Source organism: Orcinus orca, chromosome 19, assembly GCF_937001465.1.
Source record: "Orcinus orca chromosome 19, mOrcOrc1.1, whole genome shotgun sequence".
Taxonomy (NCBI): Eukaryota; Metazoa; Chordata; class Mammalia; order Artiodactyla; family Delphinidae; genus Orcinus; species Orcinus orca.
Window position 1 is genome coordinate 2,335,450 of NC_064577.1, and position 23,056 is coordinate 2,358,505.

At 48.1% G+C, this 23,056-nt stretch overlaps 1 protein-coding gene across 2 annotated transcripts in view; it reads left to right on the forward strand.

The window, feature by feature from the left end:
- ASIC2 (acid sensing ion channel subunit 2) overlaps window positions 1-23,056 on the forward strand; it is a 1,019,354-nt gene that overhangs the window by 952,588 nt on the left and 43,710 nt on the right. For both annotated transcript variants that reach the window (XM_004267189.4, XM_004267188.3), the window contains exon 3: window positions 4,619-4,746. In XM_004267189.4, the coding sequence (XP_004267237.1) occupies window positions 4,619-4,746 (128 nt within the window). The remainder of the gene's footprint in view (window positions 1-4,618; window positions 4,747-23,056) is intronic.

Below are 23,056 nucleotides of genomic sequence, written 5' to 3' on the forward strand. Positions count from 1 at the left end.
GGCAGACTCACAGCTGGTCAAAGGGCGGGGAACAGTCAGCTCAGCAGAGGACACTCCCTCACTCAATTTGTTTCATTCAACAAGTAGTTATTGAGCTCTGCTCTGTTCCAGGCACCATGCTAGGGACTTTAGGGGATATGACAATGAAAGAGATATTCCCTTTCTCCAGCATCCACTCAGAACCCCAGGGCTTTGAACCAGGACATCTGCTCACGTGAAATAAACCACACCCCTAGTGGGGGAGGAAGAATGACGAATTGCAAGTCAGAAGACCTGGCTCTTGGCCCCTGCTCTGCTCTTGACTTGCTGTGTGACCTTGGGCAAGTCAATTCCCCTCTCTGGACTAGATCACTGCTGCCCAAATGTGTTTGGCCTCAGATAATTTGTATCAGAATCCCTGGGCACGCAAGTTTCCTGGGCTTCACCCCAGAGGGACAGAATCAGAATTGCTAGGGAGTGGATCCCGGGGCTGGTCACGCAGAGCTCCGTATGTGATGTCAACGTGCATTCTAGTCTGAGACCGTTGGAGGTACGTGGGCGGAGCCTTTGGCTCTAATGGCCTATGCTTGATCACTTCATTTCTTAAAGTGTGTCTTCATATTTGCACTGATAGTGTGCCGTGTCCAGGAAAGGCAGGAGCCGAGGGTGGGTACAGGGCAGGGACTGGAGGGAGGCTGTTATTCACTATCAAACTGGAGAATTACTCCATAGAGGGAAGCTGAGGGCAGTTCTGTGAAGGAAGAGGAACTACCTGGAGATGAGAGAATAAGTGGTGCTTTGGGAGAAGCAGGGTCAGGGAGGATCTGGGACTACAGTCATGACTGCAAATAGGCACAGCTCTACTGCTCAGAACCCCACCCAGATCTCCTGCTTCTGGACAAGAGACCCCACAGGGGCACCTGCATAGGAAAGCGGGGTGCTCAAGCCCTTGTTGCCCCTACTGCTCCGAGAGGGCTGGGATCTGCTCACAGGTGACATTCTACAGCTGCACTGCCCAGTAAGGGGGTCACCAGCCACATGTGGCTACATAATTTTAAGTTTAATTAATTAAAAGTCAACTGGATAAAAAATAGATAAATAAAGCAGGCCAGAAAGGTAATATGTGAAGTGATGGATATGTGAATTGACCTGATAGGGGGAATCCTTTCACAATGTATACCTACATCAAATCATCCCACTGGGCACTTTAAATACCGTACAATTTTATTTGTCAATTATGCATCAGTAAAGTTGGGGGGCATTAATTAATTAAATTCTAAATTCAGTTCCTCACCTGCAAGAGTCACATCTCATGTGGCTGAGAATACCAGGTTGGGTAGCAAGGATTCTAGAACATTCCATCTTGGTAGAAGGTTCCTCTAGACAGCATTATCCTGAAGAGGGCAGAAACCTTATTCGTGTCTCTTCTGACTCTGCCCATCAGCTTGCATGCCCATCCATGTTTGTAATGATATGAGAATACTTTAGGAATTTACTCTGCTCCAGCCCCTGCTGCTTCTTGAATAAACTCCCCATCTGAACCCCAACCCAGTCTGAGTAGCCTTGGGCGGCTCTCACTGACACAGGCATGCCTGGCTGTCCTCTTTGCCCATTACTCACAGCACTTCTGACACCAAGGCCTCGTTTCTCATTTCTCCCTGTAACCACAGGTACCTGTCCTACTGGCTCTAAGGTTTCTTAAGCTCCCTTATATCGCAGGCACACAGCTTCACTAGCTCTGGAAAACACGTTTTGGCATCTCTCCTCTCCCACCCGCTACAGCTCACTGAATGTGCTTTTCATTCATCCAAGCACGGACATCCCTGTATCCCAGTATCACTGTGTGTTCACTTCTCCCCCATCAAAGCCTGTTCTTTGGGCTCCTTGGCCTCTCCTCAACCCCTCTCTTGGGCAGACCTTAGAACACACAGCCACTGAAAGCTGGCCACTCAGCCTTCTTCATCTCCCCCATCCTCCCTCTCCCTCGGCCCCCTCCCTGATGTACCTGTGGGCCAAGCCCCAGGCTGGGCAATGGGCACCGGACTGAGCAAGAAGCTCTCTCCTCTCCTGAGGCATCCGCCATCCACGGGAGAGATGGACACAAACCCACAGGCACGCAGGGACGTAGGGGCAAGAGTTTGCACGGAGCCATCTGGGTAAAGAGATGGCGGAAGACTTGACTCTGCTGGAGGAAAGGGGGAGGTGTTCGTGGGTTTCACGGGATTCTCTACTGCTCCACGGAGATGTGTATGAAAGGATTCCTGGCTGAGGCTCTCTTTTGCCTGAACCTCACTTCAGCCACTGGATTCCTGGTCTAGATTGTGAGAGCCCTGCCTATTCTTCCTCTGGTCCCTGTCTGCCTCCTCAACCTTGGCCTGTGCCCCCGACCTTGGAATTCTTACCCAGCTCTCGACGCCTCGCCCTGCCTCGGTCACAGGCTCCCAGGCTGCCCTGGGTCCTGCGCATTCACTGCCTGGCTCCGGCCCTTCCCTCCTCGCCTTTCTCTTCTGTGCCAGCTTTAGAGCGTTTCCCCAGGCTCTCCCTACGCTATGGCCCTGGGGCTGACACACGCCCCCTCCTTGACCTCTGACCTCCATCCCCTCTTATCCTCCCTGATTTCTGCATTTACCCATCCTCTCCCTATTCACTAGTTTCAGAATACTCCTTGATGTGGTTTCTAGGTTGGCCTTGCCCATGAATAAGCAAGTAAAGGTTGGAGTCACAAGTCTCTCACTCGTTCATGCAACAGGCGTTCCCTAGGTGCCTGCAAGATGCCCAGCCATGTGCAGGGCCTTTGAGATCCAGAGAGAAAGCCCTGAACTTGGCCTCAACGATGCTCAGCCTTGTGGAAAAGACAGTGAGATAAAGGATTATGACGTGGTGTGGCAGAGGCCTTACCAGGCGTATGTGAGACACAACCAGGCAGGAGAAGGAGTGGCTCTGGGCTGGGGCTGGGGGCTGAATCTTCAGTGATGAGAAGGGAGATGGTCAGGTGGACCAAGCAAAAGACATTCCAGGGGCTTCCCTGGTGGCGCAGCGGTTGAGAGTCTGCCTGCCGATGCTGGGGACACGGGTTCGTGCCCGGGTCCGGGAAGATCCCACATGTCGCGGAGCGGCTGGGCCCGTGAGCCATGGCCGCTGATCCTGCGCGTCCGGAGCCTGTGCTCCGCAACAGGAGAGGCCGCGATAGTGAGAGGCCCGCGTACCACAAAAATAAATAAATAAATAAAGACATTCCAGGCAGAAGGAGATGCATGTGCTCTGTGTAGAGCAGGGATCAGTAACAACCAATCTGGCGGCCATGGTGGGTTGGAACACATAGTGCCACGAAGCAGAGGGCTGCCCAGAGCAAGGCTGGAACGGGGGCAGATGAAGGAGATTGGGCTCCTTATAAGTGACTCAGATTTGCATTTTGGAAAACTCATGCTTCAAGCTGTTTGCAAAGAATAAGAGAAGGAGACCCAGGAAAGGCTGATAGATCCCATAGGTGCACTTCCCGCCAATTATGAGCACCAACATATAGGATGAGCCAGGCTCTGCCATCCCATCCCTTTCTGCTGTCCCTCCCCCGCTCACTGCCAGGGCCGTTTCTCCTGCCAAAGAACAAAAGGGGAGAAGCTTCTCTTCTAGTTTCCCATCTCCTGCAGCTCCAAGGGGCTTACAGGAAAGCCCCGTGGTTTTTTTTTTTGTTTTTGTTTGTTTTTGCGGTACGCGGGCCTCTCACTGCTGTGGCCTCTCCCGTTGCGGAGCACAGGCTCCGGACGCGCAGGCTCAGCGGCCATGGCTCACGGGCCCAGCCGCTTCACGGCATGTGGGATCTTCCCGGACCGGGGCACGAACCCGTGTCCCCTGCATCGGCAGGCGGACTCTCAACCACTGCGCCACCAGGGAAGCCCCGTGGCCCCGTATTTTTATTTCAACTGCTGTATCATCGTGTTTTCCTTCTCCTGATCTCCTCGCCTCAGCTCATGGCCCAGTAGAGAAGTTAGTAAATAAAGAGAATAGGTGCTTAACTCACTTCATAATCCCATTCTATAGTTTTGCAGATTGAAGCAAAAAGTTGGTTGGCCTAGCTGACCTGAATTCGTTTCTGATCGCTACTCTAACAGATTGCCACAACCTTAGAGGCATCAAACAACATGAATTTATTATCTTACAGCTCTGGAAGCCAGAAGTCAAAAATGTATTTTAAGGTGTCAGCAGGGCTGCATTCCTTCTAGAGGCTCTAGGGGAAATCCATTCCCTTGCCTTTTCTAGCTTCTGGAAGCTGCCTGCATCCCTGGGCTTTTGGATCCTTCCTCCATCTTCAAAGCCAGCAGCATAGATTTTTCCACATCTCTCTGACTCTGATCCTCCCGCTTCCCCCTTGTAAGGACCCTTGTGATCACCTTGGGCCACCTAGATGACCAAGGACAATCTCCCCACCTCAAAATCCTTAGTTACATCTGCAGCATCCCTTTCACCAACGTAAGGTAACACAGCCACGGTTTCGAGGGACGAGGATGTGCACATCTCTGGGGGGCCATGATTCTGCCTACCATGGGGGCCTTTCCAGCATCCTTTTGAGCTTTTCAGTCCCAGGACTCCATGAGCATCTGTTATCATTGACCCGTGGCTCTGTCCATCTTTGTTCTTTCAGAGGAAACGACGTTTGAAGCAGGCGTGAAGGTTCAGATCCACAGTCAGTCTGAGCCGCCTTTCATCCAAGAGCTAGGCTTTGGGGTGGCACCAGGGTTCCAGACTTTCGTGGCCACACAGGAGCAGAGGGTAAGTCCCCAGGGCTCTCTGGATCAGCGGTCCTTGGTCTCTCCCGGCCACCCGCCACGTGAGGAGGAGAAATGGGATTCCCACTCCTGGAAGGCTCTGAATCCACCCAGGAGGCTGGAGCAGGGCTGGGCTCGGTAAAGAGACTCACCCTGAAATTGGAGAAATGTATCAGGCTAACCTCTGTAATCCAATCCTCCTGTACCGCCTGTCGGTCTCTGCAGTTGGGCATGAGGGAGACCCAGCTTATTTGCTGTTTCACTCAACTGGTTGGGGTTGTTTTCCCAAAACATTCTGGGAAAAATACCTTTGTGCGGGTCGGGTGGGAGTCCAGTGGATTCTGAGGGAAATTGCTCATCAGGGTTTGGTGTGTTTCATCACTGTGGTAATACAAAGCCAGGTGGCCTGCAAAAAGGAACAGGGATCACTCTCTTGTAACAGAGTTTAAGTGGAGGGAAGCCTCTTCATGGGTTCCTGTCTGCTCTCTGATTTAGCACCAGAGGAGGGGCCCTCCCCGCCAGCCGGGACTTCTACATCAACTCTGTGCGTCCCTGGAGTGAGGATTGGCACAGATGTGACACGGCTTCCACACCTCAGAGGGAGACCTTTGTAAATTCTCAGTGGGGAGGAAGCCTCCAAACAGGACTGCAGAGAGACATGGGGATGCATTTTTTCTCTGATCTCCTGGTTTGCCTAGAATAAAAGCTGGAGAGCCTACGACTCTGAGGGAGTCCTAAACCAGGTCGCCCAAGACAACGTGCCCTGGGAGGCCTGGAGCAAAGAATGAGGTGAATGAGCGACAGGGAGCCCAGCTCTAGGGTGTGAGGAGAGGAGACCCCAGAGAACGGGAGCAGCAGTCAGCAAAGAGATGCACACGTAACTTAGCAGCTCCGCTTGTTTTTACAATTTGGCCCAAATCGTCTCTCATCCAGTACTGATCAGTGATTCCTTAGCCATTTTATAAAGCGATCTTCTGTATCGGAAACTGGTTTTAACTCTCTAAGCGAGCTGGGAAAACGTTGGTGGCGCAGGCCTCACGAACTATTCCCTGTACTTAATGCCTGGGCCGTTGCTAAATATCAAGATCAGCCTCCACTGCAACATGTAGCAGGTGGGATGGTGGCTCTGAGACTGGGGTAGAGGAGGCTGGGAGGTTGGCCCGGCAACTAAGCGGCTCAGAGATAGAGGCAGGCAGTGTAGGCAGAAGTGGAGTATTCACGAGTGTGCAAGGTGGGAGCCTGGTGGAACGACCAGAAAACTTCATCCTAGAGGACAAAGAGGGCGGGCATGAAGCAGACAGCACAGAGCCAAGTTCAAGGCTGAGGATTTGAATCAGGAAGCGTGAGCGCAGACTAGCAGGTCAAGGTGTGCAGAGAGCCCAGAGCCCAAGCTATTAGCCTGGGTGTAGCAGCAAGCCTTCCTTCGAGTACTGTCAGATAAACAAAGCAGCAAGGACAGATTTAATCAGTAATATACTATTGCAGTAGGGAAGAGGGTTCAGCCTGAACTGAACTCAACTTCGATTTGTGCAGAAGGCACTTGGCGTTTTAAAGGGAAAATGAGGGGGAGGGTTGGGGGGATAGAGGGTGCCTGAGCAGAGTCAGGGAGATGAAGCATTACAAAAAGCTGGAAGTCAGGGGGTGGGGGTCAGTGCCTGTGGAACCCATCCAAGTTTGCTAATAGGACCCCATCACAGTTAGGCTTCTCTCCTCCTGCAGAGACAGGGAGACAGGGGCCCTACCTTTTGGTCTCGGCAGGAACAAACAAACAGTAAGTTCTTTGGGCAGTCTTGAGTTCTTAGGCGGGGACTTTAAGGGGGCTAGGGTCATCCCAGGGATTTGCCTTTGAGCTGTGAGAAACTGCGTTAGCGTAAAAACATGTTGAAGACACGGTCATTTTCGTAAAGAGCTTTAGCTGAATGTTTCAAAAATACTAAATATTCTTGAGCTCACTGGAGAATCCAGAATAAATACTACCTGGAGTTCTGCCCTCTGTTTGTCTCCTGCTCCTGGGCTTGTGTGGCCTAGGTAGTATTATGCTACCCTGAACAGCATGCTTCATCCAAGTGCAGGAATACGGGCCGCACCTTTTCTGGATTTCTGCTGGCCTTTTTTATTTCCTTTATACAAATGTGATTTTTCAGAAGTCGATTGTTAACACTATTCTAGTTCTGTTCTTCATCTAAACGATCCATTTCAATGAAAATGAAGGGCTAATGACAAGAAAGAAAGAAGGAAGGAGGGAAGGAAGGAAGAAAAGGAAAGAAAGAAGGAAACTATGTTAGTGTTTTTCCAAGTCTTTGTAGGCCAAGGTTGAGGCCTCATGGAGAACAGGGCACAGAGGAGCCTGGCTAGTCCTGCCTTTTGTGTGTGATGTGAGTCAATCTACCTCCCTTCGAAGAACCAGACATGGGTTAGACTAATAAGTGTGTCCATGAATTCTTTGACTATCTAATGGTGAATTTGGGGCTAGTTTTCCGATGCGAATCTGATTTTGTGTTTTGTTGAAAGTAACCACCACTCTGATCCTGCATGACTTACCTGTACTGACACCTCTCTGGTGTCCACATTGCTATTACCATGCAGAGGAAGTGAACAGCCTTCCTTGAAACCCACAGGGTAACTCCATCTCACCGCTAGTGAAGGTTGGAAAGAAGGAAGCTCTCTGTAGGCTCCTGTGTCATTGGCCTGAGAGATGTGCTCTGTCCTCCCCACTCCACACTGACCCCCCTTACTGACACCAAAGAAATTTCTGGGCCTGGTGGGAATCTGGAGCTGATAGCTTCTCAGAACCCTTAAGTCTCTTTCTCTTCCCAACATGAAACAGAGGGACTCCCCGTGGCGGTCAGGGACAGAACATATTCCCAGCTTCAGAGGACAGATTCATTGTTGGCTTTGAAGTATATTTTCAGAAAATCAGCCTCATTCGTATTAGCATTGCTATGGTTATTATAAGTAATAATAAGATATTTGGTTAAACATTTTACAGTCTTCAAAGCATTTCCACACCATCTCATTTCATCACTTCATTCATATTAATAGAGAAATACAAAGACACATCCTGGAGCTAAATCTAATAATACATTGTGTTTACACGTATATAAAAGAGCATATTCATAGGAAATAAGACTGGAAGGAAATAAGGCAAAGTACCCACAGTGGGGGAATTCTGAATGATTTGTTTTCTTGTCTGGTTTTGCCACGTGTCTTATAAGGCGGCTTTGTTTTATTTACTTGTTGAGCAAATATTTGTTGAACACCTACTATGGGTGAAGCGATAGGGATACGGTGATGAGCGAACCAGACCCAGTGTCTGTCCTCAGGGAACCTACGTATTAGTGGTTTCTTTCACATAGGAAAAATAACCGTTAAATAATCTTAAGTCACGTATGATTTGGGGATTGGCCCCCATTGGTATATTCTCAACTCTGCCATTAGTACTAACCTATCCAGCTGACCCTGGTTCTCAAACACTGATTCTAAGATGCATATTTTTTTCACATTTCTGAAATTGGGGCTTGTTGCGCGTCCGTTACAACTGGCGATGTTTTTTCTTTCTCAATGGCACATAAAGTCACCGTGGTCTTACAACCTATAGCGGCTACACTGTTCCCATTCCAAGATTCTGCTGCTTCAGCTCAAAGCTCAAGGGAATCTTGAAAGAAGGCCAGAGGTGACAAGACTATTTCGGGGGCCAGAAGGCCCTTTCCTAGAAACTTGGTGTGAATCATGCTGTGGAAATTGACTCCTGAGTGAAAGCCCTGAGCGGAACTGGGAACTTACGGGACTCCTGCCATGAATCCCTTTGTAAACGGGAAAGTCCTTTTGCCTGGTAAAGTCATCCCACCCGTGCAAAATTACACACGCACTCCTCTCAATATTTTGCACTTTACTTTGTCATCCAAAAGAACACACCATTGGGCTGTAACCCAGACCAAAGAATGCGTTTTTCCATCTGTATTTGCCCTAAACCCAAATAAGCCAAGGTATGCCCCTGCCTCCCTTGGACAATCTGAGAAGTGCCCCCCTGGCTCAGCTGCTGCAGGAGCCCCTGCACCATCCCAGGACCCCCACCACCAGAGACAGGCAGTGGGATAACACGCTGAGAGCAGAAACAGAACACGGAGGGAGAGAACAGTTCCTCCTACCTGAGCGCACACTCCCCGCCAGGCGTTAAGCTGCAGAGACACTTGACCTGCATTATTTCATTTATTCCCCACAACAACCCCAAAAGGGGGATATTGTTATGCCACGTTCCAGATGACAAAACTGCCAAGTCACTTGCTTCAGGTCGCCGAGCTAAGGGAACTGCAGGACTCGGCTATGAGCACAGATCTATCTGGGAAGAGAAAACCAGACAGGGAGCCCACAGGCCTAGATTCTAGTCCTGACTGCGCCATGAGAACTTGGACAGGTTGCCTCCGTCCCTGGGCCTCAGTGTTCCCATCCATAGAATGGAAGGGCTGGGTTAGATGACCTCGAAGGGCCTCCAGCGTTAGCAGCCTGGGGGTCACTCAAGCACACGGGAACCACCTGGAAGTTTGGGCGATAGCAGTTTTGCACCTGCTCTGCCACCTGCAGACTCCCTCCTTCATGCCAGCTGGCGTGGGGTGCTGTTAAGGTCCATGGTGGCAAGGACATGTGAGATAAACCCCCCTCCCCTGGTCTGAGAGGCAGAACCTGGGTTCCTACTAGTGAGAAGCAGAGGTTGGGGTATGCAGCCGCCCTAAAACTTTAGAAGAGAGGCTCTGTCTGTGCTCCTTGGCCGTGCCCCTTCCCCAGGCCACACACATGGTGGCCACATGGCTGCCCTACTTAAAACCCTTAAATTCGTGGGCTTCCTGTAATCCGCAAAAGCCCAACCTCTTAGACTGGCGTCCGAGGTCCTGTTCAGCCTGGCCCCTGCCCACCTCTCCAGCCTCATCAACTGCCCATGGTTGACCAACCTGTCCCCTGCATCCCAGTGTCAGAGACCCATCCACCAAACACACCATGCTCTCTGATGCCTGCCTCTGTGCATTTGCCCCCACTGTTCCTTCTGCCCAGCATCCCTTCCTGGTCTTACCTACCTGGCAAAGGCCTCGTCCTATTTCTAGCTACTGCTCAAAGAGCACAGCCTCTAAGAAGACCTTCCCCGTCCTGTCCTGCCACCCCCCAAGGAGCAGGTAGTCACGCCATATAACACCTTATACATTCGTTTATTCCTTCAGCAAATATTCACTGAGCACCTGCTTTGCTGGGAAGATGAAGATGAGGGAGACCTGGTCCCGCCTTGGAGCGCTCACAGAATCAAGCAGGTTTCTCAGCAATTTTATCTCACTCCTAAGAGATGTAAAACTCTCCTTGCAGAATTGACCTCCCCTTGTGCATCGCTGCCCCTATGCCTTCCTCTTACGAACTGTCTTCCTTAGCCCCCATCAGCCCTTGACTCAGTTAGGCTGGGAGCTCCCTGAGAGCAAGGATGGTGTCTCTCGGATTCTCTATCCCCCGTGCCTTGCTTAGATATGAGCTCAGTAAATGTGCAGGATTGAAAGAATGAACTATATACTAACACTCAGATCTGCACTCTGGGCCCAAAGACCACTCAGATGCTGCGTTCCAGTGCTCTCCCTGCCTCCCCCCGCCCCCGCCTGCCAAAACTCCCTTTAAAATCTGCCCTGGGGGCCCTGCTTCTCCCTGAGGCTGTGGAGCCAGCCTGTGGTGGGTGATGGTATCTGTATCATTTCTGGCTGCACACTTAGAGATCCTAATCAAAGCAAAAGCTCACGAAAGAGGTCAGGGCTGGAGACAGAGATCTGGAAGCCATCTGTGTGCATGAGAGTGGATGGAACAGATGGGAAGGTCCTCACCGAACTCTGGACCGTGGGGAGAATTAAATGAGTGAGCGAATATATGTGAAAGAGAAAATCTAGGACATTCATGTAGTAAGAGCACAACATCGTCTACGTTGATGTCGCCAGTCAGATTCTTTGCCCCTCACTGAAGGCGATTGCTAATCCTGATAGGACTTCCTGTCATGATTTGATATAAGAAAATTTGCATCATCTCCCACTTCCTCCTCAAAGAGCCTGGCGGTGAGTCTTGATTTCTAAATCTTTATCCAATGTGTCCATCAAATCTTTATTCAACCGCCCTGCCCATACTTCTTGGCGGGACTGAGAATGACTCTGCAGACCCTGGGCAGTTGGTTGGCCACCAGCCTCATTGTTCAGAAAGTTTTCGGGGAAACATGGCCCTGCGTTTATATTCAAGGGTCTCAGAAATGCCTTGGGGAACCAGAGTTGCTAATCACTGCCCCAATATACCCCGTTCTCACCAAGAAGTCCTTCTACTACCAGTCTGGAGCCATTGGGAATGAGAAGCGTTCCGATTCCACAACCTGGACTGTGTGTTGGTTCCTCACTTGGGCTGTATGCAGAGTACCATGAGAATGCCCACGGTCACACCACACCCTGCATCAATCAGCTGCTTGCTAGACTCTTTGGGGCTGTAGATACACAAGGCAAACACAAATGTTTGCGTCCCACTGGCCCCAGTTAGGTCACTGGCAGGCCGCGTGGGCACGGTCGGCTCCTACAGAAGCCTAAGCCTTTACCATCAGCGTAGGTTGGCCGCATCTCCAACATTTGGAGGGAATCCCACCATGGCTCACAACGAGAAACAGTACACCCGCCTCTACCCCCAAATTAAAAAGGCCCAGATGTTGGGTGAGATGCCCCCAAATGCTTTTGACAGCTCCTCCAAATACGACTTCCTAAGTGCCTTTCAAAAGAGAAGACTCAGTTGTCCATCTGACAGCTAGATCCATGGTCCTTAATATGCTTCACGGGCCCTGTTAAAAATGGAGGCTTGCCCAGTTGTGTTTTTCAAGGCAGGGGAGAGAATTTGTTCCACATGCCTTCAGCAACTTCCAAAATGTCAAAGCTGGAGCCGCACAAACATGGTAGCATCCAGTTCTGCTCCAGAAAGCGCTGAGGAGGCACCAGGAGGCAGGATAGCCTGCTGTGTGGCCATACCTCCATGCTCAACAGGGAATAGTGTTCCCCATACATAGATGAAAATAAGAATCAATTAAGCATCTACTAGCTTAGCTGCTTCCTCACGTGTTGCCACTCCTCCTCGAAGGGAGAAAGATCTTCAGATCCCCAGATGGTTTTGCCAAGAGTCAGGTTTTCACCTTTTCTTCCTACACAAGGAGAGTTTGTTTTTGTCAAGGTGGAGGTGATGACAGGGCGTAGAGCAGGAAGGAGAAGGGTCCTTAAAAGAAATGTTGCTTGGCTAGGATGAGCAAATGTGCTCAGCTCTGTTGGGGGAAATCTCAAAGTAAATAAAACATGCTTAAGATATGGGGATGTGTGTACATGTATAGCAGATTCACTTTGTTATAAAACAGAAACTAACGCAACCATTGTAAAGCAATTATACAATAAATTGTAAATATGTTAAAAAATATATAAATATGTTTAAAAAAATGCTTACGTCTTAGAAAGAGGTAAAATCACTCTATTTCGCCTGCTCTCTGCCTCGCAGCCTCTCCTCCTCCTTCCCTCCCTAAAAGAGTCTCCAAAGAGGTGTCTAGACTTGCTTCTCTCTACTTCCTCACCTCCCTTTCCCTTCCCGGCCCACCTCTAGCATCCCACGGAAACTCTTTGTCATCAAGGTGGCCCATGAAATCTCTGTGGCCAAACCCGATCTTTGTCAGTAAGGACATTCCTCACTTCATCCCACCTGGCTTCCCAGCAACATGTGGACTGTTGGCCACGCCCCCCCTGAGACCCTCTTCTCCCCACTCTGGTCTGGTTTTCTTCCCACCTCTCTTTCTGCTCCTCCTGAGTCATCTTCGTAAGCACTTCCTTCTCTGTTCACCCCTGAGATGATGGGCGTCCCAGGATGCTGGCTTTCGTTTGTCCCATTCTGCAATTTCCTTAATTGAGCTCACCCTTTACCATGACTTTCAAAGCACTACCCCCAGCCCCAGATCTCTTTCCTGACCCCCAACGCAGGACTCCAGGTACTGCCAAATGCCTCCCCTCGGAGTCCCGTGGGCTTCTCAAATCAAAAGTCTAAACTGAACGCATCCTCTTCCCCTGCCCCACACCTCCACCCAAAACTGCTCCCCCAGCCTGAGTACAAATACGCACGCCCTAGATGGTGACCCTGTGCCTCATTTCCTCGTCTGTAAAATGGGAACAATGATGGTTTCTATCCCAGAGGGTGGCTAGAAGGCTAAGTGAGTTAATGCGTGTGTGCAGAACAGTTCTGGCATCCAGCAAGTGCTCGATAAACACTAGCTATCACTGTCGCCCACCCCAGACACTACTTTAATTCAGTCCTTCATGATCTCTCTCCTGGATAAGAACAGCAACTGCCTGGCTGGTCTCCCTGCCGCCCACCTTGTCCCTCTCCAATCCATTCTCTGCATCAGCACGAATCTGAGCATCTCCCTCCCTCATTTCTTCGAGGATAAAGTCCAGGACCCTCTTCACAGCCCTTTCTGTTCCGGCTGCTGCCTACATTTCAGCAGCATCTTCCTCTCCTCCCCCGGCCTCCCACGCAAAGCACCAGCTCTCCTCAACCGTGTGCAGTTATTCCCAAGCATCACATGCTCTCTCCTCTCTCTCCCTGCCAGCAACACCCTTCCCACCCTTTCTTCACCTAATTTGTATGAGTCCTTCGAGATTCAGCTCTAACGTTCCCTCATCCATAAGGCCACCCTGGAGTATTCTGTGTGAATCTCTAGCATAAAATTTACACATGATAATCATCTGTTTACCTATCTCTCTCCCTACCAGATGGCGAGCTCTCTGAGGATATGACTCCATCTTATTTCTGTTCTTTGTATTTCAGCATTTTGTATAGTGCCTTGCATAGAGAAGATACTTGATAATTATATTGAATGGAATGAATGACTCAATGAATGTATGAAAGAGAAAGACCCTACTTTATCATCTCACTCTCTTGCTTAAGACCCATTAATGTCTTTCCCAACCTAGAAAATAAAGTCCAAATTCCACATCCTGGCTCTGGCCATCACTTTTTCCAGTGACTAAACCCCTCTACTCTCCAGCAGCCCCACTGCTGATCCACACACTGCCCCCTCGCACAGGCTGCGAGCCTACCAGCCCCATTCCTTGATCATTTCCTGCTGACGCATTCATTTATTGAGCATCTACTATGTGCTAGGCACAGTGTTGGGCATGAGGGATACAGTAATGGATAGGACTTACCTGGTTCTTCTCAGAGCTTACAGTCTAGCAGGAGATTAAGAGCTATATGTGTCTGTGTAATAAGCCCCCAGTATACTGTAAACTTCTTAAGGGAAAATATTAGGTCTTATAATTCTTAAATGGAAAGATGGTTGGACGGAATGTTGTAGAATGATCTCGGAGGGCTAACTTCAATAATTTGCAATCCATTTCAGCTATGCTTAGCCTTCAGGGATGATGTAACCAAATTCAACAGTCTTTAACACTAAGAACTGAAAAAAAAAAGTCTTTTTACTGAGTGCATGGAGAAAAAAAAGGATGAGCCAAAAATGGTACTAACTGACATGGCAGCTCCAGTCCGGGTCCACAGTCCAGAACTTTGTGGTACCCACTCTCACCAGCATCCCTCAGGGCAGAACTAGTTTCTCCTGGATCCTCTCTGCACTAGCTCTGACATCAGAAGCCAGTTGCTTATCTCTCAGTGGCTTATTTCCTCCTCAGACCCAGCAGAGGAAAGGAGACCTACTGCCTGTTGACTCACCTACTTTTTCTTTTTCTTTGTTTTAATAAATTTATTTATTTTATTTATTTATTATTTTTGGCTGTGTTGGGTCTTTGTTGCTGCCTACGGGCTTTCTCTAGTTGCGGCGAGCCGGGGCTACTCTTCGTTGCGGTGCGCGAGCTTCTCATGGCAGTGGCTTCTCTCGCTGCGGAGCACGGGCTCTAGGCGCACGGGCTTCAGTAGTTGTGGCTTGCGGGCTTCAATAGTTGTGGCTCATGGGCTTCAATAGTTGTGGCTCGCGGGCTCTAGAGTGCAGGCTTAGTAGATGTGGTGCACGGGCTTAGTTGCTCTGCAGCATGTGGGATCTTCACGGACCAGGGCTCGAACCCGTGTTCCCTGCATTGGCAGGTGGATTCTTAACCACTGCGCCACCAGGGAAGCCCCCTCCTTTTTCTTGCTCAGGAGACAAGTTAATAAATGAGAACATTCTTTGGTTGGGTCATGCTACCCAGTACCACGTTCTCTTTTGATTCATGGGCACCCTCTGAACTCTGAACAGGGTGGCCTTGGTTTCCGATGCCTGTTGTTTTTATATATAGGGGAAAACAAACCAAAACAAAACCTGTAGAGGACACCTCCTTATGTGGGCTGAAACCTTTTTCTGGCCACCTGGGAAGGCTAGATAGTCACAAACAAATCTTGTAGAAATATCCAGCAGAATGAATGTATGAATGAACGAATTGTGAACAGTCCTGCTGACGGTCAGATTCCCTTGGCAAGGGCAGGGGAAAGGGGGCCTGGAAAAGACATCGCTTTCCTATTTCTCCCCTCCTCCTTCCTCCTGAAAACAACTGTTGCCCTCCGGGGATGGTGAAGTCCGAACGTTTGTTTATGTTGTTACAAATGGACTGAACAGCCCCTGTAATCATTCAGCTGTGGGCAAGTAAATCTTAGTGCTAATCTGTTAGCTCTAGCCCTAAAATATCTCCAGTTTCTCACCTACTGAGATCTATCTCCTTTGGGCATTTAAAACATTTTAACAACAGCCATCTGGCTATTAATACAAAGTTACCTGAATAACCCAAGTTATTTGCATGTCTTGCTCCATCAATGAGAGTGTGCTGTCTGAAGGCAAGGACTCTGAGCAACTAGCACAGACCCTAACACTGTAAATCGATCAATCAATTAATTAATTGCAGAGTGAATCAATATTGGTTAATGAATTGATTCAAACCCTGTAGCACATCCTATCATGGAACAAAAAAATCATTCCTAAATGAGAGTCATCCCTCCTCGATTTATCTACTTTTTATTATTATTATTATTTTGGCCATGCCATGCAGCATGTGAGATCTTAGTTCCCTGACCAGGGGTCGAACCCATCCCCCCTGCAATGGAAGCACAGAGTCTTAACCAGGGAATCGCCAGGGAAGTCCCATGTTTTATGTTTTAAGATAGCACACCCAGTCCTTTGACACAATTAGGTGACAAAGGACAGGAAGATAGCATTTGGCCAAGGTCTCTAGGAGAGCCAAGAAGACTGTGAAAGGAACAAGCAGAAGGGGAGCAGGGCCCCAGAAAAGATGACACCCCTCTCTGGAGAGGGCAGACAAGACAGCTGTTGAGTGGAGTGGAAACTGGTAGGGCCTTTTAGGCTAGAGATGTGGGTGGGGACTTAACAACATCCATTCAAATAAAAAAGCACACCTCCTCTTCAAGGGAGAGCAGTTTTCCTTCTTGGAATCTGACATAAAGAAATACTTACACATGTACCCCAAGAAGCACGGATGAAGGTCTTTTCTGCAGCTCTCAATTTTTGTGAGAGTAAAAATTTAGAAACAATTTAATTCATCGATGAAATGATGATTAAATTAAGGAGGGCAAATGCATATGTGTTTCCCCCAACCCCCTGCAACAGTTAAAATGGGTAAGAAAGACCTGGAGGTCCCTTGGGGAAATTTTCCAAGACATATTGATAAGTGAAAAAAAAAAGAACAACACATACAGTGTGGTCTCATTTGTATTAAAAATACCACCACACTAAACTAAACTATATATTTATAAATGCACGTGTATGCGCGCACGGTAGCACACAGAAGAATTCTGGAGAATTTTAAATTCTGGAGAATTTAAAAAATACTGACAGGTGCTCAGAGGAAGAGAACAGAACTGAGTGTTTAAGATTTTCCACTTTTTCTGGATCCCTGGAATATTTATAACGAGAATGCACTTGTGTATTCATGTATTAATCGTGCAACTTTTAAAGACGTGCGTAATGCAGCTATTTACAAATATGTTTTCTGGTTTGGACCCGGCATCTAACAGACTGGCTCACATACCGGGGATGGGGTGCTACTGCCTGCTACTCCCAGGGACAGCCTCCTCTCCAGGCTGGTCCTGCAATTCCTTCCCCAGCAGACAGCCTCCACCGGACCCTGCTTCTGCTCCCGGCACACGCAGAGGCCATAGGGAAAGGCCTGCAGCTCTGAAGTTTCCCTTCTAGGAAAGAAAATTTGTAAAGATTTTTGTCTGGTTTTGAAGTTTAAAACAAAAAGTGTCCCCACCCTACCCCCAGGCCTGGGGCCAGAGTCCACAGTTCCCAAAGATTGAAGAGCACAGAGCCTGGCACCATGCTGGCCCTCCATCCACGGGGAATGGGTTTAATTAGTCCAATGGGTTGGATGAGATTGAATTAGATTGGATTGGGTCGATTAGGTTGGATTAGACTGATAGCTATCCTTGTTAATTCCGTAGCTCCTAAAATCGTGCTCTCCTCTTCCCTGCCTCAACAGTGCATCCGAGGGACGTCCCCACTCTCAGTTTTCATCCCTGCTATGAGCGTGACATCATCTCCCTGCCCCACCATAAAGGCAACAGGTACCATACTTCCAGGTCTTTCCCTTCACGCATCTGTCTCTGGGACTGAGACACTCCTGTGCATGTCCCCATACCTGCCCCAGTGCTCAGTACATGATAAGCCCTCAGTCAATGTGTATTGAATTGAACTGAACTCAGCCCCCCAAACCTCCAAGAAGAGATCTGGAAGGAGCCAGCAGGAGGAACAGACCCAGCCAGGGCAGGCGGTGCTCTATCTGGGGTGGTCAGGGTGCTCTTGAAGTTAAACCCCAGACCCACTGCTGGCACAGCTGCTTCTATGACCCAAAGGGTAAAGGACGATGGGGACACTCTGGTGCTTGGTGATGGCAGATATAGGAGAGGTAGCTGAGCTTAGCCACGTTTAGAACCTCAGTGAGGAAGAACACAGGCAGGGCCTCCCCGCCTCTCAGAGGAGACACAGCAGCATGGGAGACATCACTCTGTGGAAAACACTGAGTCCAGAACCGCTTTCAAGGGATCAGAACTGAGTCCAGAACCTTTCTAAATGCATCCTACCCATTATCTCGGGCATGCTTCTCAAATCTAATAAGGTAGAAATGATTGGAAACCATTTTACAGAAAATCGAACTGGAGCACAGAGAAGTTAAGAAACTTGCCAAGGACACACAGCCAGGAAGTAGCACAACCTGGAATCGGGATCAGCTGGACCCCAAAGCCTAGACCTCGAACAATTTAGAAATACCACCTTCAGTTACCCTGGCATGCTCTGCTTTTATTTTGTCCAGAACAGGACATGCTTGGAGGAACCCAGACAGGGAACAAGGCCTCCTCCTAAGCAGATGTTATGAGAAGCCCCAGGTGTAGGGGAAGGAAGATCAGCTCAGGAAATGGAAATTACTAGAAGGCCTGGGGAAAGGGGAAGGGGCCACTCAGACAGAGGCACAATGCCTCCAGAAAGGATGGAGAGAGGGGTATGGCCAACAAATAGACACAAAAAAGAGCCAGCAGCAGCTGTCATGGGTCTTGTGGGCCAGTGAGATCTTAATACATGCTCAACATAGAAGATTTGGGGGGAAACCAAAAAAATAGGAAAAAATAACCCGTAGAACCCCCACTTAGAGGAAGGAATGGTTATGCTTTCGATATCTTTCCTTGCCGTTTGGTCTCCGTGTGCTTTGTTGTTTGTTTCTGCCTTAGTTAGGGCTATTCGGGTTACAAGGAGCAGGTGGCCTTCAGAGGATAAGCAAAGAAAGGGCCATGGTTCCTGAAGCCTGCAGAAGGGCGTATAGAGAGAAAAGACTGCACAGACAGCCTGTGGCATCTGAAACCCAGAGCAAAGGACCCGCTCTCTCTTACTCCATCTGTACGTGTCTCTTGTTTTGTATCCTCCTCCCCCCTCCCCCTCCCTCCCTGTCACTCTTCCTCTCTCCCTCCTTTCAGAGGCCACATGTGACGTCCTCACATCCCTCAGTCTTCTCTCTCTCCCTACTGGCAGGCTTCCTAACCCAACTGACACACTTACACATAGTTTTACCTCCTCGTAACCTCCGCTTGCCCCAAGCCCACGGTGGCTGGGCCCTCTCAGGAAGACTTTGGTTGGGCAAGTTCCGACAATCATCTCTAGTCCAATCTGTTCATTGGACTTGGATTTTGTTCTCTCCTTTTGTCCTCAGCATCACTTCCCATGAGCATCTTCTCCTGTCGTGAGATCTCTTTAACGTCAGTGGTAGCATTCCATCACAGTTCATAGAGTGGAGATGCCGTAGTGGACACCATCATTTTTTGTCCTTAGACTCTCAGGACCATGAGTGTGATGGTGGAAGTGAGTGAGCACTGTGCACCAGGCACTTTATCCAGGCTGCCTCATCATGACCACCTTGCAATGGGCTTCCCTGTGCCCATCTTACAGATGGAGAAACTGAGGCTTAATAGTGGAAAGAGTAGTGGAGAGTGCATGCCACTACTAAGATGCCAAACCCAGACCTTGCAGTTTCCAAAGCTTGTGCTCTTTCCCCCCACACCCTGCTCTGAGCTCACAGGCCACCAAAGGAGCCAGGCCTTCTGACCACTCGTGTAGGCAGAATTCCCAGTAACTAAGGAACTGAGACCCTCGATTAAGAAGAATCCATTTCAAAGCTCCATATCTCTTGCTGATGCCAGCTTCTCTTCAAATGTGATTGATGTTGCTTTATTTTTTTTGTTGTTTTTTTTGTTGTTGTTGTTGTTGTTTGCAGTACGCGGGCCTCTCACTGTTGTGGCCTCTCCTGTTGCGGAGCACAGGCTCCGGACGTGCAGTCTCAGTGGCCACGGCTCACGGGCCCAGCCGCTCCGCGGCATGTGGGATCCTCCCGGACCGGGGCACGAACCCACGTCCCCCGCATTGGCAGGCGGACTCTCAACCACTGCGCCACCAGGGAAGCCCAATGTTGCTTTATTTTACAAGCTTTTAAGGAGCCACTTAATGACAGCAACCCACTTCCTGATGGGTAGAACTCGAACAATTTAGAAATACCGCCTTCAGTTACCCTGGCATGCTCTGCTTTTATTTTGTCCAGAACAGGACATGTTTGGAGGAACACAGACAGGGAACAAGGCCTCCTCCTAAGCAGGTGTTATGAGAAGCCCCAGGTGTAGGGGAAGGAAGGTCAGCTCAGGAAATGGATGCCAAACCATCCTAATATTATGCTAATATTATGGCTATTCCCCCAGGATTACCCATTTCTTCAATTGGTCCTAGTAGAAATGAGGATGAATCACTGTTGAAATTTTCCAAGGAAACACACTCCCATTTTGTCCACACACCATGGCAATGGTCAGAAAACACAGGATTGTACTGTCCATGCTATGCATTTAGGCAGCACAAGGGGCCCGCCTGGGACTACATTCATTGTGCACTGCTTTCCCGTGTGTTTTCTAGCATCAGAATGGATTACTCATCTTCTTCCCAGTGAGGAGATGCAGATGCAGAGCAAGAATGAAGGCTGAGCTCCCTGCCTGCTGCCTTGCAGAGAGAGAGGAAGCAGCAAAGACAGCCCCAGAGTGGAGGACAGAGGCCCTGGTTATAATCCTGACTCTGCCATTCATTCTTTAGGCAGCCATGGGCAGGTCACTATACTCATTGGGCCTCAGACTCTCTACCTGTCAGATGGGCTAATAATGCCTATTGATCTCACTTGGCTCTTGAGAGAATCAGATTTGGTAATAACTATGCAAGTACTTCAATTGTAAAGGACCTCCATCACTCTTTTCTGCTTGGAGAGGTGATGACACAGAGTCGGGCACACCTGATTCAAATCCGCTCTTTACTGGGGCAAAACATTTAAGTCCTGGTATTAAAATGAGCCTGGTGTTGAGATGGCTTAGACTGGTGGTGGCAGCAGAGACTCTGATGTTGGCATCCAACCAAGACATAGTAACAGAGTGGGTTTATCCTCTCACCTAAAACAACTGCCCCCCCCAAAAAAAAAAACTTTTTCAAGTGTTATGAATATTAGACAGCAAAGAACAGTGATCCCAGAGAGATGGGAAACAAAAATGTTGAGCACTATGACAGCCCTAGCTTGCATCCTTAGAGAGTTTCCAAGCCACAGTGCCTGCAGGGGGACCCAGGCAGAGCCCCAGGGATGCCCTGTGTTGAGGACATTTTGCTGAGGGTCCAGGAAGACCAAGACAGCTAGAGTTCACAAGACAGAGTATTAAAGAGGAGAGGAAGGCACAGAGAAAGAACACTGAAGATCTATAGAAGGGTCCCCCTTCAGAATTCAGGCTCCCGATGGGGGTATGCATGTGAGAAAACTACCCAAGGCCAGGGAAAGAATGACCCAAGAGGGTTAGAAGGAGCAGTGCCTGGCATTCACACGGAGCTGGGGATAGTGCCTATTCCTACCAGCCAACCTGGAAACACTCACAATTCCTGGGACGTGGGGAAATGTATCCACAAGGGTCTTGTCTCAGTAGTGGGGAATAATTAGCCCTAGACTAAAAGCTGCTCTCTTTCCACCTAACAAATCCTAAAGCAAAACCCAAAAAGGTCAAACTATTTCCAAATGACTTAAATGTGTCTCAGAACAAACCTCAAGAAAATGTATAGGAATACAAAAATACCTGACACCCAGCATGGTAAGATTCACAATGTCTGGCATCCAATCAAATATTACCAGACATACAAAGAAGCAAGAAAATACGACCTATAACGAGGAGAATGATCAATCCATTGAAACCAACCCAGAACTAACACATGGGACAAATAGCCAACAAGGTCATTAAAACAGTTATAACTAAACCCCGTATGTTCAACGTGTGGACATGGAACATATTTTTTAAAGACCTAAATTGAGCTTCTAGAGATAAAAACTACAATGTTTGAGATGGAAGATATGCTGGAGGGGATTAACAGCAAGTTATTTCAATATTATATTACTTGAGGAAAAGATTACTTAAAGAAATAGTAATGAAATACAGAGAAAACAAAGAATTTTTGAAATTAAGAGTATCAGGGAGAAATTGAGACTTTGATTAAAAATCTTCCAACAAACAAAAGCCCAGGACCAGATGCCTTCACAGGTGAATTCTATCAAACATTTAGAGAAGAGCTAACACCTATCCTTCTCAAACTCTTCCAAAATGTAGCAGAGGGAGGAACACTCCCAAACTCATTCTACGAGGCCACCATCACCCTGATATCAAAACCAGACAAAGATGTCACAAAGAAAGAAAACTACAGGCCAATATCACTGATGAACATAGATGCAAAAATCCTCAACAAAATACTAGCAAACAGAATCCAACAGCATATTAAACGGATCCTACACCATGATCAATTGGGTTTATCCCAGGGATGCAAGGATTCTTCAATATATGCAAATCAATCAGTGTGATACACCATATTAACAAATTGAAGGAGAAAAACCATATGATCATCTCAATAGATGCAGAAAAAGCTTTTGACAAAATTCAACACCCATTCATGATAAAAAACCCTCCAGAAAGTAGGCATAGAGGGAACCTACCTCAACATAATAAAGGCCATATATGACAAACCCACAGCCAACATCATTCTCAATGGTGAAAAACTGAAACCATTTCCTCTAAGATCAGGAAAAAGACAAGGTTGTCCACTCTCGCCACTATTATTCAACATAGTTTTGGAAGTTTTAGCTGCAACAATCAGAGAAGAAAAAGAAATAAAAGGAATCCAAATCGGAAAAGAAGAAGTAAAGCTGTCACTGTTTGCAGATGACATGATACTATACATAGAGAATCCCAAAGATGCTACCAGAAAACTGCTAGAGCTAATCAATGAATTTGGTAGAGTAGCAGGATACAAAATTAATACACAGAAATCTCTTGCATTCCTATACACTAATGATGAAAAATCTGAAAGAGAAATTAAGGAAACACTCCCATTTACCATTGCAACAAAAAGAATAAAAATACCTAGGAATAAACCTACCTAAGGAGACAAAAGACCTGTATGCAGAAAATTATAAGACACTGATGAAAGAAATTAAAGATGATAGAAACAGATGGAGAGATATACCATGTTCTTGGATTGGAAGAGTCAACATTGTGAAAATGACTATACTACCCAAAGCAATCTACAGATTCATTGCAATCCCTATCACACTACCAATGGCATTTTTCACAGAACTAGAACAAAAAATTTCACAATTTGTTTGGAAACACAAAAGACCCCAAATAGCCAAAGCAATCTTGAGAAAGAAAAACGGAGCTGGAGGTATCAGGCTCCCAGACTTCACACTATACTA